This window comes from Thermobia domestica, chromosome 12 (assembly GCF_964235325.1).
Source record: "Thermobia domestica chromosome 12, izTheDome1.hap1.1, whole genome shotgun sequence".
Classification (NCBI taxonomy): domain Eukaryota; kingdom Metazoa; phylum Arthropoda; class Insecta; order Zygentoma; family Lepismatidae; genus Thermobia; species Thermobia domestica.
The window spans coordinates 90,508,597-90,528,487 of record NC_137465.1 but is presented as its reverse complement, the minus strand read 5'-3'; the positions used below and the strand labels follow the sequence as shown (position 1 = coordinate 90,528,487).

General features: G+C 34.8%; 1 protein-coding gene and 1 long non-coding RNA gene across 2 annotated transcripts; both read left to right on the top strand.

Moving 5' to 3' along the window:
- The first annotated feature begins 493 nt into the window (after positions 1-493).
- LOC145665747 (uncharacterized) lies at positions 494-4,478 on the top strand. The gene is made up of 3 exons (XM_081732882.1): positions 494-884; positions 2,360-2,569; positions 4,337-4,478. Exons 1-2 carry the CDS (start codon positions 569-571, stop codon positions 2,413-2,415), a joined length of 372 nt encoding a protein of 123 aa, XP_081589008.1. The 5' UTR covers positions 494-568; the 3' UTR covers positions 2,416-2,569; positions 4,337-4,478.
- A 3,013-nt stretch (positions 4,479-7,491) lies between these two features.
- On the top strand, positions 7,492-9,936 carry LOC145665746 (uncharacterized). The gene is made up of 2 exons (XR_014127632.1): positions 7,492-7,603; positions 9,634-9,936. It is a non-coding gene; the product is annotated as an uncharacterized LOC145665746 (long non-coding RNA).
- The last annotated feature ends 9,955 nt before the right edge of the window (positions 9,937-19,891 follow it).

Here is a 19,891-nt window from a genome sequence, read left to right as displayed (position 1 = left end):
ATCTCGCCATTGACGACCTCATAAATATTAATACATCAATCAATCGACTTAATTTGGATCTTTAAGAATATAGCCGATTCATATAAAAGTTTGTGAAAGTTGAAATAAAAGCTCATAAATTACTTCATTACTATAGCAACAGTTTGTTTTTAAAAGGAAAAATCATCCTATCTGCCAAGTTATCATTTCATTTCCAGATGCACGAATTTGCCGTGTATTGTTATGCTTATACTATATATTTTTGGCGATGCTTTAATTTCACTTAAGTTCTTGAATGTTAACTAGCTTAAAAGAAAACTCTAAGAAAGGCATGTTTGCTTTCTCAACTTCATGAAGAATAATCATGGAAAGGGGTGTCATTTAATGTTGGTGTAAGATTCTAATTTGAGAGAGGATTAGGAATGTAGGACAAAAAATCTCTAAATAGTTGATGTATATGTTTAATCATATTGAATTACACTTGTTTTAGTGCACTTATGAAGACCTCGAACAACAACACTAACATTTCATCATGTTCTACTTTAATTAAAATTTTAAAATTGCAGACGATCTAAACAGAGCACAGAAAATGTGCAAAAGGTATGAAGATGGGTATAGTTCTTCAAACTTATTGGCAGATTCTGAATCTGAAGAACGAGGCAAAGGCTATCGCGAAAGGAAGCCACTTCTAGATATATGCGAGTGTGAAGCGCCATCACCCAAGAAAGCAAAGAAGACTGCAGAGTCAAACAGTGAATTTTACAATACGGGTAGCAGCAGTTCAGAGCCCATCAAATATCCAACACCTCCAAGGCCTCAACAAAAAGATAGTACTCGAAGAGAGCAGGCTGATGTGAAGTGCCAACCTTGCACGGACCTCACCCGCAAGCTTGATCATGTTATCGGTAAGAAACGTATTATGCTCCTTAGTTAAAAAAAAAAAAAAAAAAAAAATCTCCACAAATCGTGAGTTAATAAAGATTTCTATTAATGAACATTGATGTTGATTGCTGCCATCTTGAAATTCATCATTTTGAATTCGCTTTCAGTTTCTTGAATTCAAATTATATGTTGTGATACCTTGTTGTCAGACACGTACGCAAGAATTTATTTCGGGCTTGGGGGGAGGGGGGATCCAAAGCTTTTCGAAGGGATCCAAATACCATTTGAGGCTAAAGAATATTAGAATTTGTAAAATTACCCCTAAAATTAGACTAAATTTGCAGAGAAGTCAGGATTTCAAAGATCCGGACACCCAGGACCTGCCTATGCTCCTGCTTGTTCTCTGAAATTTTCTGAAAAATTCAATGTTGAGAATGTTGTTTTATCACATTTGACAAGAAGAAAATGTTGCTTTGTCACATTTATTGACATTTAACAAGAAGAAAATGTTTTTGCTTTATCACTTACCCAACGAAGTTATGATTTTTTTTTTCGACCACCACTTGGTCTAGTGGCTGTCACGTTTTTCTTTGGTGCGCGTGGTCCCGGATTCGATTCCTGGTGAGGGTAGTGTTGAACGAAAAAAGTGGTTCGGATTCCACTATAATCAGTTCTCCACGTCTCCTTTACCCTACATGGCATAATCGTGGGACGCTAAACTCAACATTAACTAACTTTTTTTGTTTCAAGGGACTAAGGCTGTGGCACAGACAAAATGGTCCCAATTATCAGATCTGGCACTTGTTCAAAGAACTCTCTTAATTCTAGAGCTTCTGTATATTTTTTGTAGTTCCGTGGATGGTACATTTTTCCTGCCCTTTAATCTCTCTAGAATTTCAATATAAACAAGAATTATAAATTAATTTGCATCTTCTTAGGATAATCACTAAAGAGGTTAAGTTAAATTAGCTGTGAAGTTTCATTGACCGCACTCCTGAACTATATTTTACGAAAAAATAAAAAATAAAAGTTTTAAATATCACAAATTACAAAACATAAATAAGAACATTTCGATCCCTCCCTGGAAAGTGAGCGAGTGATGAAAGAGTGAGGAGAAAAGCTAGACGCTATGTTTCAATATTCATAATCCTACTAAGGAGGAGAGGGAGGGGGAATTATTTACCGATGGCAGCCCAATTCCTTGGCAATAGTCACTTTCAGCTGGTTGTATCCGATGGCTTCGACACCTCGTTACTTTTAGGGTGGAAAGGTGTGGGAAATGTGGCAGATGTAGGAGAGAGACAACGAGAGGGGTTGAATGCCATTAGTTTTCTTCATAATTATATTTTATATATATTTAGGTGTCCCAATGTTGATGGCTTTGGCAAAAGGGGGATAAAAAATCGTGCCAAAATAGTTACATATTTCAACTTACAATATTTGGGGTATACATTTATCGCTTTTTCATTGTAACCCTATTCTAATTTTCTTTTTGTAGATTTACAACAAAAGCTTCTGGAGAATCAGAAAGAATCAAATAAAGTGTTAAGTTGACAGTTATGCTGCAAGAGGTTTTCCACAATCCAAAGAAAATAGTGTTTGTTCCTTAGTCTCACAATCGTTCAATAAGCTGCCACTCGACAGTGTTGAGGATATGAATGATTTGGAAGCGGAGTTGGCCGAAGATTCGAATTTGATGGAGATTATGGTAATTCATACGTTTAATGGTTCTTTGATTTACGAAAATTAGTTCAGTAGAAAGAATTCAAATACTCATAAGAACATATACTAAAAACGGGAGAATTCGTCACTCGACCAAACACCTGCGTGTATTTGTGGCCTAAATGGTTAGTTCTCACTTATGAGAGAGATTTGTGTTGGATTACCGGCAGCAATGCATGTACCTTAATCCATTATGTGTTAAACTGTAGGTCGATATGAGATACTCTCATGATGATCACCGATGGTTAAACTAAATAACATTTCAACAATAACTAATGGTGTTCATATTAGTTTTATACTTTTTTTTCATGGCAGTGCTTTCTCTTCATCTAATTGCAGAAATGAATAAGATTTGCATTGAAAAATACTATAGAAATACCTTCTTACCCTTAAACGGTATTCGATCTGTGAGAAAAATGTACAGGGCTTGATTACGCTAGCCAGGATCATAATACTGTGCGTTCCTTATACCAAGTACAGAATAAAACCCTTGTTGAGCTTAGCAAATATACTAGTTCGGTGTGTCAACATTTCTACTGCTTCGCCTATAAGCTTTCTGAGAAATCTCTTTTTGAAATATTTTCTACATATATATTTAGTAAGCATCAATGAGAGTGATTATGAATTACGTTGGGAGCCAAATGGCTAACATGCTTACCTTCGTAATTTCGGATTCGATTTCTAGTTTAATTTTAGATATCCATGATAATCCTGCATCGTGGGAGAATTGGGATGCTGTTTAAATTAAGGGGTAGCAGATTCCAGTCATGTAAGTCATAAGTAATAAAACTTGGAAGCTGACAACTGCTCTCTTCTGTTCAAATAATTTTAACTTAAAAATTAAGTAAAATAGTAAAATTTAAGTTGTGTTGATGTTTATTATGTGCAAATAATACCACCGCTTTCTTCCGATCAACAATATCTTGAATTATCTAACAGTTTTTTTTTTTCAAGATTATAAATTTTACTTCAATAAGGTTTAATGTTATTACCCCAAATCACTCATAAATTTTACTGGAAAAATTGATTAGACAACTCTTTACTTTAGGTTGCACATGTAAGATCTCATTATTTCACGAAATATAGCTGAGCGAGCGAAAGAGGTTAGCAGCCCCCCAGAGGTAGTTGATTTCTACCTTTATCACAATTTAGACAAAAAAAATAATAAAATAAACCAAAAAAATACCCTTGACAGCCGAAGAACTAGGTGTTGAAGTCACTGTGCGACCCAAAGTAAATTTTTGCCATCTGTGAGAACTGAAGATGAGGTGAAAATAATGTTTTTGATGCAGAAAGTGATTTTTTTAAGAGGGATCCTTAAAAGTTGAAATTTCATCAGTGATAGTAGTTATTACATTGCCTTGAGTCTCTTGTTTGGATGTTGTATTCTATATTTCACACTGTTACAAAATATGTAGCAAACCCACAACCAAAGGGGCTAGGGATACTGACCTCAAAATATCGTGTGGCACCTTAACATAGGGACCTTTACTATAGGAAAATATAGATAGACCTTCAGTAAACATAGTCATTTTGCACCCCTAACTTTTCCTATCCCCAATTTTTTGTGGCCTGCTGTGGGCTGCTATATAGCTATTCGACGAAGGACAACGTAAGCTACGTTTAGGAACGAAGCTTAAGTGAATACTGACAGATAGATACTTCGTTAGTTGCTAATATTTGCACATTGTTAAATGTTAACTGATTAGTAGTAGTAAGTTCTATTTCAAAAGCTTCATTCTGTTTCCCACAGAGACAGAAGTTAATGGAAATAGGAGGAAATAAGGCTCCAAACATTATCCGAGGGATATGTCGAAACCTCCTCACAGACCAAATAGCTTCTAACTTCAGTTGGGTCGGAAGGAAATGAAAGAAATCTCTCACGAAGATTTATCCCAATCTGAGTAAACTTTTAATTTGTAAGTATTAATTACTTTTGCTTTTACTTTGCGAAAAACACAGCTTTAGAGAATGCAATCTAACTTCATTTCTCTCATTCCATTTAATTTGCGAAGGGATTTTGTTATACTGCTTCAATGGACCAGCAGTCAGTGACAAATATATTTGTAATATAACTTGTGGAATTAAATTGCACACAAAAATACAAATCTTAGTCGTTTAAAAAAAGACCCAGGCTTCTGAGAACATCAATTTTGTAGATGTCTCATAAGTTTCAAAATACATTTACAACAGATGAGAGATCAGTTAGCCAAAAATATGTTAAGTGGCGTAACCAGAATGTTTTTCCCGAAGGGGGGGGGGGCATGGCTCCTTACTTCTGAAAATTGGAAGAACCTTTTAGGAAGGCTTCATATAATGCTTTTATAATACCTTAAGTTCCGCTTCCCCTGCTTTCACGTCCACGTTCACAATAATAATAATAATAATAATAATACAATAGAATCAGTAAAGATTCCATAAAGAAATCATGGTCAGTAGTTGGCTCTCTGGATCTTTAATTTTAGTAGCAAACACAACACCAGCAAATACTCGAAATTAAATGAAATACTGTACTTTCTCACGTATAAGTCGCACTTTTTTTCGGAACTTTTGGATCCAAAAGGTGGTCGTGTCACACAATAGTGTCTTTTTCCTTGCATTTTCCACTTTGTTGTTTTCGTGCAACATGTCTTTCAAGTTTGTAGCTTCTTGCCTTTGTGCTCATTGTTAGCCCAACACGTTACAAGATACTAGTAAAGTAGTTAATAATACGTGCTTTTGGTGTTTCTGTGCGACCTTGTTGTGGTGTTCATTGTGCATTTTTTTTTTTCACATCAGGTTACGTTTTACAAGATATGGCTGCAAAAAGGCATTCGTACAATGCTGAGTTCAAGTTAAAGGTTACCGGATGAATAAAATTTGGTTCAATTACTTTATGTATAAGGTATCATTTTTTTAAATTTCGAATCCAAAAATCATGGGGAAGAATGGATCTAATTTAGACACCCGGGTTTATGCACCAAGGCTAAGTGTGATGGTGATGATGATAATGAGAATTGAAGGAACTCGTGGAATGAAGAAAGTGAGAGGAAACGGTAGAATCTTAAGAAAACCTACGCACAGGGTGTTTGTTTATTAATTATAAGGCTCACTTGGCCTGAGTTGGGATCGACCCAGGGTCCACGTACTAGAGGCAAATGCTCTACCACTTAGCCACTGCGGCCCCTTAGCAAAGTACTCAAGCTTTTTAAATACGCATACATTGATTATAAATTAACTGAGAAAATTTTGTGTATTAAGTTTCACACCCTCAATAACTTTCACGGGTTTCTCTTTGCTACTCATACCTCTCGATTAAATACAATAACACGAGTTAAAATTTTGTTCTTGCCAGTATTTCCACGCTCGCTCTGCAAATGTAATGATCTATCCTCATCAAAGGTTCACACCCTCGCCAGAACTAATTTTAATGTAGAAAGTAGAGAAAGAAACGGAACCAATTACATTGTTTGGAAAGAAGCCTATCAGGGTTGAATAGCAACGATTAAAATAAAAGTAACGGAAGATGTCGAATAGTCACTTTGGAGTGGGTAATATATGCTTGTCCTTGTACGTAGAAGTTCAACAATCGCTTAAGATTAGAACCTTAAGGATACCGCTTCTTCTTTCTGTTGTTTTTTACAATACCTTAATACAAGAGTTTGCTCTGAGAATCTTAACAATTCAAACATTAATATTCCATAATACTGGCTTTTCATATATATAAAGAAGAACTTATTGCGTCAATAATGTTAATTACTTGAAACAGTACAAAAATAGTTTACATTAATGAAGCTATCCAATTAAAGAAACGTATAACGCAAGTTGAGAGATTTCTATATTACCCACTATCACAGGGGTTCAGGGATTTTATTACATCCAGGCATTAGATCATATTTTAAAAAAATCGATGGGTGGACGAAATATAGTCACTAAGTGGGTCAAATGCAAACTCCACTAAAATGGTTATCCGTAAATTTAGGTAAATTTATTACATTATTCTCGTCCAGTAAAAAGAATCAGACGGTCAGCTTTGGTTTGAGGATGGCCAGGCCCCCCTGGCCCCCTCTAGTTACGCCTATGGTCAAGTAATGCATCGATACTCTACCTGAATATTTTAATGATTCGAATAAAAAAATATCCTCTGTCAATTATCATCTCTAGTTTAGAATGTCGCGAAACCTGGTAATTATAAACAAAATCATTGCAAAAAGCTGTACTAGTTAAATTACTGCTCCAAATTTAAATTTCTTTTACTTGTAGTAACCGTGTAAGAAAGTATGAAAAACTGTACTGCAGCAATAATAAATTTATTTTACTTGTAAAATGTTAACAGTAACTGTGAGGAAAAGTCATCAAACGTATATTATGTCCATTTCACAAATGTAAAATTTATATTAAATTAATTCATATTTAATATTAATGTATTTGTCTTTTACATATGCAAGCCTTTCACTAGAATATCTTCGTAGTTCCTAATACTTATTATAATTTATATTCTTTGCTTTAGTTTTTTTTCTATAGTTTAACGTTCCTTGGTGGTTAAGAATACTGGGACCTACTGATTGTAGTGGAATCCGAACCACTTTTTTTTTTCGTTCAACTGTACCCCCACCGGGAATCGAACCCAGGACCACGCGAACAGAAGGTAAGCCATTAGACAAAGCGGGTGTCTTCTTCCCTTTAGTGGTATTTGTTTTTAAACTAATAAGTGTGTTACTTTTAGTACATTAATTTAATATATATATATATATATATATATATATATATATATATATATATATATATATATATATATATATATATATATATATATATATATATATATATAGGGTCTATATATATATATATATATATATATATATATATATATATATATATATTTAGGTTCTAAATTTAAAATTTATTTTGTTCACTGAACAGTTTCTGTCATGGAAAAGAGGATAGATGGGGTGACGGAGGCATTTATAATTGATGTAGATGGAAGGTGGTTATCTCAAGCTCCTTCTCGAAAAGAACAAAACCGAAGGAAAACCAGCATGTAAGTATATATATATTTTGTTGCCTAAATTAGTATGCAGAGGGGAAAAAATTTTGATTATAGGTAGTTACATGGTGAGACATTTAATAGAACAATTCAATAACTATTAAAACAAAACATACACTTCTGTAGTCGCGAGTGTTCTAAACAACTCGTTACCAGCAATGTGGATTTCAAAGTATCCATGTAGCAGCGCCTGTTCTGTTCATGATTCTGGCGGAGAAATATATTGTATTCAGAATCTCGGGAACATTCCGGAAGCAATATTCACGAAGTTCCTTTATCTTGACGAGATGTGGGCCCGGTCGTACGATTCTCACTTCAAACATCATTCCAATAAATAGTGTTTAACGTCCCACAGTTATTCGCCGAATACTGAAGACGGTGATGATGAGAAATGAATGAAGAAAGTGGGAGAGAACGGGAGAACCCCGCTAAAAACCCACGCATACGGTGTTTGTCCACCACAAAGCTCACTTCGCGTAAGATTTGATCAAACCAGGGACTCTGCACACTAGAGGTGACCGCTCTATCACTGAGCCTTGCTGCCTCTACATAATGAATTTATTTGTACTCTTCTTGTTTACAAACATAGACGAGAAGCTGACAAGTTGAAACTGCGAAAATGAAGTCGTCATAGAGGTGTTTATGTATAGAACGAGGTTTAGGGAGATGGTGATAATGAATGAAATGGAGGAACGAAACGTAGGAAGCAACGAGAGAACACCGAGAAAACCCTCGCACATGGTCTTTGTTCAGCACACAGTTCACTAGTGCGAACTGGGTACAAACGAGGGTCCCATTCATTACTATTTGTTTATACAAATAAGAACGTATGCATATGTTAAGAATTTTATAGCTTTTGGCAAATGATTTTTCTAGTAAGATAATTGTTAAGTGTTGGCGCCGTCTACATGAAAATTGAATATTCCATAAATTTCAAGACAAGAGATGAGTGTTATAGATTAATAATTGAAAATGTGCAGAGACATTTACTAAACCGCAACACAATATATGTGTGGAAAAATTATTTTTACGTACTATTAGCATTGTTGTAGCCTCCCATTTTCTGTATTGCTAGTGTTCGCAATCCCAGCTTCTGTTCCCGGCTAATACACAGATTTTGTGGTGTTAACTGAACGTTGTGAAGGAGATTGTAAATTACCGGCTTGTCGTACTATCGGCAAGGAATTTTCTTAAACGGAAATTCCATATGATGATTACGTCCGTTTCACCTCAGCGGAGTAGTTGATTCAGCTGAGACACGGATGAAACCAAATACTCGCAAACTCACTGATCAACGAACAAATCAGCAATACTAATCAATGCACCAGTAGGTTAGATTACCTATCAGCCGAATGATTTTAGCTCTTCCGTGCGTTTCCCTAAAACTTGTGGAAATGTTTTGAAAGACTTTATCTTCTTTTTTTCTCAAAACCTAAAGCACTTCAAGATAAATAAAATTATATCTTCAGACGTTCCCTATAATTGTTCAACACAAAGTGTGAAATCAATCTTTTTCGTTAAAATGTATTTCCAACCTCACTATTTATGAACCATAAGATAAGTTTCCATAAATCCGAAATTTGAAGATTTAATTCCTTTCGGAATGTATATGAAAACGATCATAACTCAGGACTTTTCTTTACGTCTTTGTGCACGAAGGTTATGAAGAACGGAATATAATCGTATTCTTATATTTGAGCCAACCTAAGCTTGACTGTTGTGTACAATTTGCTTGTATATGGTGTACAATTAGAGTATGCACAGTCATTCATGCGAAACGATTTCGGATCACATTGTCTTATTGCTCCTTCCCTATACATTGTGTTATTGCCTTTAAGAAAAAATATGAGTACAAAAGCAAACATTTAGACTCTGACGATAATAATTTTTTTGAGATAGGATAATAGATATAATGACATCCCAAATGTTGGAATAGGAAAAAATAAGTACATTTTTTTACAGCTTAGTTTCAGCATAATAAAGTTTATTTAATGAATTTAATTTTCTTCTAATTTTGTATTTAGGCTAACGGAGAAAGAAATAGCAGAGGCACAACCTACTAATGAAGAAAATCCTGTTAATGATTAAAGTGATTTTATACGTACCAACAAACAGTTTGAAATTAACATATAAAAAGAAATATCGAAAAGAATAATTAATAAGGATTAAGTGCATGTGTTAGTAATGTGAAAAATGTGGTTCAAATGCTCTGTGGAGCTAAATATTTACTTTACTAAACTTATTGTTAAACACATTGTTTCTGAAATGAGAGATTATAGTAATATACAATCAGAGGGATGCTGATGAAAGTAATTGTTACTTGTAAATTTGTAAACTATATATTTTCTGCAATAAATATACATAAAACACTTCAGTCAGCAATATTATATAAAACAATTATTTGTCTTTTGGATACTATACTTTTTACGCTTAACAAATATTCACAGAATATTTAATAGTAAGATAAAGAAAAAGGCATAAGCTTGGAAATAGAGTTGGAAGAAAATGGAAGAATAAACTTTTTAGACATGAGCATAATAAAACAAGGAGAAGGCCTGGTTACGAGGTGGTACCAGAAAGAGTGCTCAGCGGGAGTGTACTGCCATAAGAGGAGCGACGTGGATAGGAGTACAAAGAGAAATTTCATAACAAATATGATAAGAATAATAGAAATGTTGGAGGACGAAGAGGAAGGAAGGAAGGAGAGCATACAGAAATTCTACAGACAGTTAGAGAAGAACGGTTACAGCAAGAAAGAGTTAGAGAAGGAAGAAGAACGCAGGAAGAGGAAGAGGGAGAAAGAAGAATGAAGAGGATGAGAGTGGAAAATGGCATGGCATAGAAAGTATGGGAGAAGAAACGGAGAAACTGAAGAATTTATTGAAGAAAGGAGGGGTCAGAACTTATAGAAAGAGTGGAGAAACTTTATTAAGATCAATAAAGAAGAAGAATAGAAAAGGAACTAAAAAGATTAATGAAGAGGAAGAAGGGGTCATTTACAGGGTATGGTGTGAGGACTGCGATATGTCATATATAGGAGAGACAGGAAAGAGAATGAAAGAAAGGATAAAACAACATGAAGATGATGTTAGGAAGAAAAAAGATACCAATGCCATATACAAACATGTTAAGGAGACGAATCACGCAATTAATTGGGATAAGACGGAAGTATTAGAGATGGAGAAAAGAATGATAATAAGGAAGTGGAAAGAAGCAGATTGGGTAAAGAAGGTAGGAAGAGATAAACTGATGAACTGTACAGGGGGCTTACCAATTAATGAATCATGGCAAGGAAGTTTGAATAACATAGAGAAGAAAAATAAATAAATAAAAATAAAGGGCCCTTATAAGAACCAAAAATAAAGGAAGTGATTAATTGGAAAGTGAACACGAAGACTTATAGGATGGGCTGAAGGCCTCGGTAAATAAGAAAAATAAATAAATAAATAAAAATAAAAAAGTACAACAATGATTCTATATATGACTGTTAAAAGAATTTAAAATTTTTTATAACAATGAATATATATATGACGGTTAAAGAATTTAAACTCTGTTATAACAACATTTATATATATGTCTGTATTTTCATTAATTTCGATCGTGTCTGAAGAAGGATATGCTAGATATCCGAAACAGTTACAAATTATAATTTAAAATAAAGTAAAGTTTTAAGCTTTGGTCAGTGTCTCTTTTGTTAAAAGAATATTTAATACTAATAAAAATTCAACATTCAGTGAATATTTAGTAAGCGCTCAAAACAATGAAAATAAATATTTGCAAATATTACATGAATATTTGATAAACTTATATAAAATATTTCTTTTTGGGTTAATAAATATTCATAGAATATTTCATAGTGTTGTAATTTCAACATTCAGTGAATATTGAATGAACTGTCAAAAATAATGACAAATAAATATTTGCAAATATTTCTTAAGTTTATCAATAATATTACATGAATATTTATTAGGTTTGTGAACAATATTTCTTTCTGGCTTAATAAATATTCATAAAATATTTCATAGTGATATAATTTCAACATACAATGAATATTCAATGAACAGTCAAAAGTAGTGCAAAATAAATATTTGCAAATATTTATTCAATTTATCAAAAATATTACGTGAATATTTATTAAACTTGTGAACAATATTTCTTTTGGCTTAATAAATATTCATAGAACATTTCATAGTAACATAATTTCAATATTATATAAATATTTATTTAATTTGTGAACAAAATTTTTTCTTGGGTTATTAAATATTCATAGAATATTCATGATAACATAATTTCAATATTCTATGAATATTTATTCAACTTGTGAACAAAATTGATTTTTGGGTTAATAAATATTCATAGAATATTCATAGTAACATAATTTCAATATTCAATAAACAATCAATGGGCGGTCAAAAATAGGCCGATTTTCAACATTCTATAAATATTAGCAATTCAATATGTGCGGTGTTTCACAATATTCCAAAAATATTATTTCAACTTTCAATGCTGTTAGGGGCGCGTCGTCGCGCACAGTTTCTTTATGAATTGCAAAATGATTTCGAGGGCAAGAAGAGTTCTCGACTTAATCAAATTGAATAACACCGAGAAAACGGAAGAAGAAAACTTTGAGTCGGCAGAAAACAAACAAAATCTTTTGAGTTAGTGTTCGGGTAATAATTATGTGCCTATTGCTGATCCGGGATCGTTACAATCAAAAACAGGATTGAATAACGCCAAGAAAACGCGTGAAGAAAACACGGAATCTAATGGTATAGTAAACGAAGATTATTTGAGTTCATGTTCAAGTGATGATTATGTACACCTTGTCTCAAAAAGGTTGAGCGCATTCTTTATTGGTGGTTTGAGGCAAAAATTTTCAAAGTCCAACTTCGGGTATCTTCGGGAAATAGTAAACCAGGTTCGAACCTCCAAGCCAGCCTTTGCAATCGGGAAAAAGTTTGCAGATGTGTTTTTCTTCTTTTAAATATAATAAGACTTGTTATCAAGTGTTGAAAAAAGCAACATTGATTGAAATACTTAATGACACAATGTTTCGAAACTTTGTATTAATGTCAGCAAATGCTTGTTTGTTATTTAGCTCTCCATACGTAATGGAACATTTAGATATGTAAACGAATCTTTCCATATGTAAAAGAATGCTCAAAGTTAAGACATAGAACATAATTATCGCCTGAGTACTAAAATAATAGTCAAAGTAGAACAAAAACAGCGTTTCTAGTGAGTATGAATGTCATAATTTTCTTGAGAACCGTTATACATCGCTAAAAGTACCTTAGCAGAAGTCCTTGTGTTAGCTCACTGGTAAGCTGTCGGATTTCAAATCATAAGGTTGTGAGTTCGAATCCCATCTGGGTCAATGCTCTTTTAAAAATTATATTTTCCGCAATGAATGAAAAATTATATAAAATAATGACACTAAATACATCAGTTGTATATATATAACATAATCATTGCAGAATGTAGTAATTATTATGTTTGAAATATAACATCTGAAATAGGTAGGTGTTCACAGTAGGTCTGTATTATATATATGAGAATGTTAAATACAAGTTAAGAAACTCGTTCACTAGCAATAAATAAATCATGTAGTGTATTTATTTGCAGCTATTTGTCATATAGAGGGTAATTCTCAACATTCATAATACAGCATGTCATTTATGTTCTTGGAAACTTATTCGATGCATAAACCGAGGGTTTAAACAGAGAATCCAAAGTCGCAACGCTCGCAAGAAATTCATGAACCCCAAAGGTCACGTGAGCAGACTGGAATTGTCCTTATGAAGCACGCCACAGCAGAAAGTCTTTACATAGATTTTCAATTCAATTCCTGATATATGCTTTTGCAATGTGGAAGTGGTGATGCCTTTAGTCGCTCTCTCTCGCTCGCTCGCTCACTCTCTATTGATACAGAATATAAAACTGGATGTATGTGTGTGTTTCAACATAATTCTGATATATCTAGCGCAATTATAACTATATTTATTACAGTCTGGAAAAGAGTACTGTCGGGATACATATCAAAAATGCTAGAAACTGGTCGATATTAGTATCGAATCCATAGCTTCGTGGTCGTTTAGGTGAATAGTTCTACTTTCAATTCAAGTCCAATTAAGCTCCCATTAGCACCCAGGGTGGTTACCTAGCGACATAAAAATATCGAAATCAACCGATATTAGAATCGAATCGTAAGTTTTCAGCGCCGCTAACAGTGCCGCATTTCCCATTAGTCCACATTTCACATTAGTCCCATTGCCTAGAGGGCAACATATTTCCAGAGTGCAAAGTTTAAAACTTGAATAATATTTTAATTTTTTCCGTATGAAAAAGTTAAAAATCAAGAGCAAATATACTATTTCATGAACAATCCTCTTTTACTGTTCTAATATGTATAATAATAGCGTAAGAAATCTAAAAATAATTCAGAACACGTTTCACATTTGTTATTTTTTGTTACGTAGTTCTAGCTGTAGCATGTAGTGAGTTGTATTTAAATGTAATAAATTCACTAATTAAGCATATTCGAATTAAGTTTTATTTTTAAGTTAGGGATGAAGGGGCGGAGAAATATGTAGTTATTGGGGGCGCCGAGAGCAGAAGTGCGTAGGGGCGCCGAGCTTTTAAATGCAACACTGGTCGCTAAATTAAATGGTAGAAATTTTAATGTCATTTAAGACCAAATTTAGTCCTAACGGTGGCAGTATCCGTTTGCTCTCCTAGAAGAAATGAAAGGGGCTGACATCAATATATATATATATATATATATATATATATATATATATATATATATATATATATATATAAAGACCGACATTAGTGTCGAATCCATAATTTTCGAGGTGGATTAGATAAAGAGTGGCACTCCAGGTGCTTAATGATATAGAAAATTAGTTTTTCTTTCTTTTCTTACGTTGGTCTACTTTTCCTTGATTTGAGACTTTCAAATTTCATCCTATTTTCTACTGAAATGTGTCTGTAAAGCAACAAAGAAATAATTATATATGATAAATTTAAATTCATTTTAATTCGGAAGTTGAGAAACACTTTGCCATTATATATCATAAAGGTCAGATCCACCAGAATAGTAACAGAGAGGTGCTTGAGCCATTGACGGTAGAAATTCAAACTCCGATAAGTGATAATTTCACAGTCTTGTTTTATTACAAGTGTAGCCTCTTTAGTCAACGGAAAAGAGAACGTGGATCATGGGTCAGAGTTGATGTCGATGGGTCGGAGTTGGTCGCAATGGTTCAGAGTAGTTCATAGTTGGTGGTGGGTCAGAGTGGATCACGATGGATGATGGGTCAGAGTGGGCCAATTGGTCATTTGGGTGGTGGGTGATACTGGATCATGGTGGGTCGTGAATCAAATTTTCATTGACCCACACCATCTCTGGTTAAAATTGTACTAAAGATAAGAGGCACCGAAGATGCATGTCGACTATTATGCTCAAATTTTGCACATAGATAGTACCCCACCAGAAAGCAATAAATCTGAAACGGTTCACGGTATCACCTCCTAGAACTCGAGATGTAGGGGTTTGTCTGATTGGCTAAATTAAGACGTCAATGATTTATCCATCAACAAGCAAGCTTTTTATGATCGTTTCCGTGGGGAAATCAGAAGAACACGTGCCTAGTAATCGTAATATTGATTGTTCGCGTCCACCCCGGGGTATTTGTTTTGTGTTTTTTTGACTCACCTAAATATAAACAAATCACACATATAGGCATTTTAACATATTTTGGGAGAGTGATTTTGTGGTTCGTTGTCGTTTCATCGCGTCTCTGCCGCTGGTAGTAAAGTTTTCAAAATGGAACTGGAGCCACCGCGGATTGTCGCTGCGGGGCCACCAATTTTTGGCGAGAGGTCAATAGTTGACCATCTGTAGTCCACCGACGCTTACAGCTTAGGGTAATGAACGATGTCTTTGCCTTGTAGACGTCATGACTACCGACGTCGGCAGTCAACTAGCTTTTAGTATTCCTTTACTAACCATCTATCGTTCATGCTTATACACGGTGTTGTAATAATAATAATAATAATAATAATAATTAGTATTATTATTATTATTATTTGTAGTAATAGTAGTATAATTTTATAATAGAATAATTATATTGTCTATGTATTGTCTAGGTAGGACTACACACAGGATTTGGGGCCGCGGTGGCTCAGTGGTAGAGCGTTCACCTCTGGTGCTTGGGGTCCCGGGTTCGATCCCAGCCTCCGCCAAGTGAACTTTGTGGTGGACAAACACCATGTGCGTGGGTTTTCTCGGGGTTCTCAAGTTTCCTCCCACTTTCTTCATTCCACCGTTTCATTCATTACTCATCATCACCGTCCCCTTTAGCCTAACCGGCATAACCGTGGGACGTAAAACTCAAAGATTTCATTTCATTTTTTTACACACAGGATTTGGCTCGTTTTAGTTTGACTAGACTCTAATCCGAGTCGAGTTGGAGGATATTTTTCGCGCCGAGTCCTAGAGTAGACCTCAAAGATGTCTGTTTCGAGTCGAGTCGAGTTTCAAAGAAAAGTCGCTCGTGCCCATCCCTACTAATGAGAGCTTAATCGGAGTTAAACGAAATCGAAAGTCACACTATTTATCTAAGCGACCCCGAAAACTATGAATTCGACACTAATACCGATCATTTTCTAGCAATCTTTTATACGAGTATGTATCTCCCTCCCATTCACCATAGGTAACCCGACAGCACTCTTTTTCAGACTATAAGAAATTTGGTTAAAATTACTCTAGGCCAGTGGTTCTCAATCTAATTCCTATCACGATTCCCTTTTATCACATCCTCTTGCCAGCGACCCTTTTATAATTTGTGTTTTATAATAAGCTTGTGTGGGATTTTTAACATACCTATTTCTATAATAGTAGAATCCATTTCTTGTTTATAGTGAACAGTGCCGTGGCATGGAAAATCAGCGCTCGGGGCGAGAGTATACGACGATGTCTCCGTACATATGAGTGAGGTCGACAGACAAGCTGCGAAGCGCCACCATGGTTGGCACGAAGCTCAATAAAATTTTAAAAAGTAAACCCTGCCTTTTCTTGATTTTGAGCACATTTTATTACTTTTTCCTTCTATTTTATACATGTGCACATGCACTTTCCTACAGGGATGCACACGAGACGCGAGAAGTCTCGTCTCGTCTCGTCTCGCATTTGCGATACGAGACACGAGACGAGAGTGAAAATTTTATGCGAGACGCGAGACAAGACTAAACCATGCGAGACGAGACGCTAGACGAGACTCGGTTAAGTCTCGCACGAGAAGTCTCGCGAGACTTCTCGCAGTCACGCAACATTTATGAATTACATTTAATTGTATATTTAGTAATTTTACATTTATTGAGTTTTCTAAGTTGAGCGTTAATGCCTCCAGGAACAAAAAAGTGATTGGGGCAATAGACATTTTATGAGATTTATTAATCAAGGTTAATTTTCAGAATAAAAGCCTTCTTTAGTTTCTAAAAAAGAAAAGCTTTGTAAATTGGAAATTTATAACACCATCGATTTAGGACTTTATTTTGCGACACAAACACATACACGCGGGCGCGCACGAATACATGAACTTCTATTTTTGGTCTGAAAAGCGAATAAGACTTCCTATTGCTGCGAAATATGATATTTCTGTTGTTTCTGTCTTTTTCACATTACTACTAGCGATTAATGTTGGGGGATGGCGGGGAAATCCCCTCTCGTCAAAGTTTATCCCCGGCCCGGCTCGCAGAAATAACATGACATTTTTACATGGAATAAGTATTTTCTTTCTATATATTTATCAAAAACATCCCCCTCTAGTTCGGAAGTTTAATTCAAATACTGGTTTGGCAGGATAGGTTTCGTGGGAGATATATATCTGTCAGTAATTTTATTTTCTAGATCTGGCAGTATAAGTTGAAAGCGAAAGTTGATAAAATGCGATAATCCAACATTGCTACAAGCGCGATCGAACCAAAAGAATTGGGTCGTATTGTGTTGTGAGGAGTGCTTTTGTTGTGTGCAAGCGCTTTTGGTGGTATAAAAACATCTTTATACTGGAAAATCACCCTTCAAGGAAACGACCAAAACGTGTAAATGTTGATAGTGGCGACGATATTTTAGAAGAGCCAAATATTGCTGGACACCTCTAAGCTGGAAAACAATGTTGGATCCAGCAACAATTTATGCTGGTTTTGCTGAAAATTATGCTATTAATTTGACGAAAATTAATGGTCCAGCGATCAAATTCCAGCACAACTTTTCTTTTAATTTGGAGCGGAGGGGACACAAGTTCGGATACCATGTTGAACTCTAGGTTCCGTCTCCTTAGGATGTTATGAACATTCATCCCATGGAAAGCAATGGCAAACCACTATTCACCTTGCCAAGGGACTTTTAGGTCAAATACCTGCCTTCGGACAGAATATCACATCATCATTCATTAACAGCCATAGAATAACACATTGCAAAATTTTGACCTAGAATATATGCGAGACCATGCGAGAAAGTCTCGCGCGAGACGCGGGATGAGACTCAAAATTTTATGCGAGACGCGTGACGAGACTTCATATTTGCGAGACGAGACCTTACGCGAGACGAGACCAACGCTTGAGGTTGCGAGACGAGACGAAACTTTTCCATTTCTTGTCTCGTCTTGTCTCGCGTGCATCCCTACTTTCCTAACATGAGTAACACACTTCCACCGAAATTTGTGCCCCCTTTTTTCGGCGTCCGGCATTGACAGTGAATACAGTAACTGTACTATGTATATTCCCAACGACGAAGGTGCTGGTTCAAGATGGATGTTAAACTCCTTCATTGAAGAGGCCAGTAACGTATCTGATCTAAGCCCACAACTTCTTAACCAAATAATAGAATGATCATGCTACAAGTCTTTGCAACTGGTTTTCTGTAACAAAGACTTGGACAAGTTCTGCCTGATGAGGAGAGAAGAATATCCTGGTCTGGTATCTGCTGCTTTAAAAGTAATAATTCCATTTGCTACGTCGTACTTGTGCGAAAGTTTTTTTTTTCATGGTAAACATTAAAACAAAGACAAGAAATCGCTTATCAGTTGAAAATGGCTTCATAATGTTCGTCACGAAGATTGAACCGGGCATTGCTGCACTAGTGAAATTACACCATGGTTAGGTATCTCATTAGGTTTCAATTTTAATTGTATTTCAATGTGCAGGTTTTGTTCCATGTGTATTTTTCTAGTATTTCTATATACAGTTCTCATTAGTATCATATCATATCATACGTCTTTCATTTAAATTCATTTTTAAACAACTCTGCACCCTTTGACAATGTTCAGTAGACTTATTTTTTATTGTTCTTTACAGTATGTATAAAAAATAAAAGTATGCCTATCAGAACAAAATTCAAAATAATTTCCGGTATTAGATTCTAACTATATTTATCTCTTCCGCTTATCTTCGCGACCTCCTAGGGGCCACGACCCCCAGGTTGAGAAACCCTGCTCTAGGCATACATGAGTTATGTTGGAACATACATACATACACTTTTATATGTATAAATGCAGATAAGAGAGAGTTGAAAGAGAGCGATTAAGGTATTACCGCTCTCAATCTCTTCACTTTACTTTTGCGATTCGTGAATTTCTTACGTGACAGTTTGGGGCTAGCTAGTTTTTTGTCTTGAACCACGATCCGATTTTCGATATGCTCTACCTAAATGCTATTATGCGAATATTGAGAAGTTACCTGCGTATGAAAATAGCTGCAAATAAATACATTACATAACATATTCATTGCTATTACACGATTTTCTTAATTTGTATTTAATATTCACATATAACATACCGACGTTCTGTCAATACCTCAAATGTTGTATTTTAAAGATAAGAATTGCTTATGTCGTGAAATGATATGAATATATATATTCAACTGATATATACAACTGATGAATTGTAATGTAACTATTTTACGTAATTTTCATGCATTGAGGAAAGTAGAATATCATAAAAGAATCTCACCTGAACGGGTATCGAACTCACGATTTAAACGCTCGGGGGTGTACCACTGAGCTAACATGACCACTTTTCGGAAGCTGCTTCTGAAATATAACTGAGCTCATACGTAAATTATTTTTTTCGTATAGAAATCACAATGACGAAACGAGAGTGTGAATATATAGTTTCGAAATATTGTATCATTAACTATTTCAATCAACTTGACTTTTTTTTCTACACTTAATACCATTTCAACATGTCTTATTATGTTTAACAGAAGGAAAAACATATC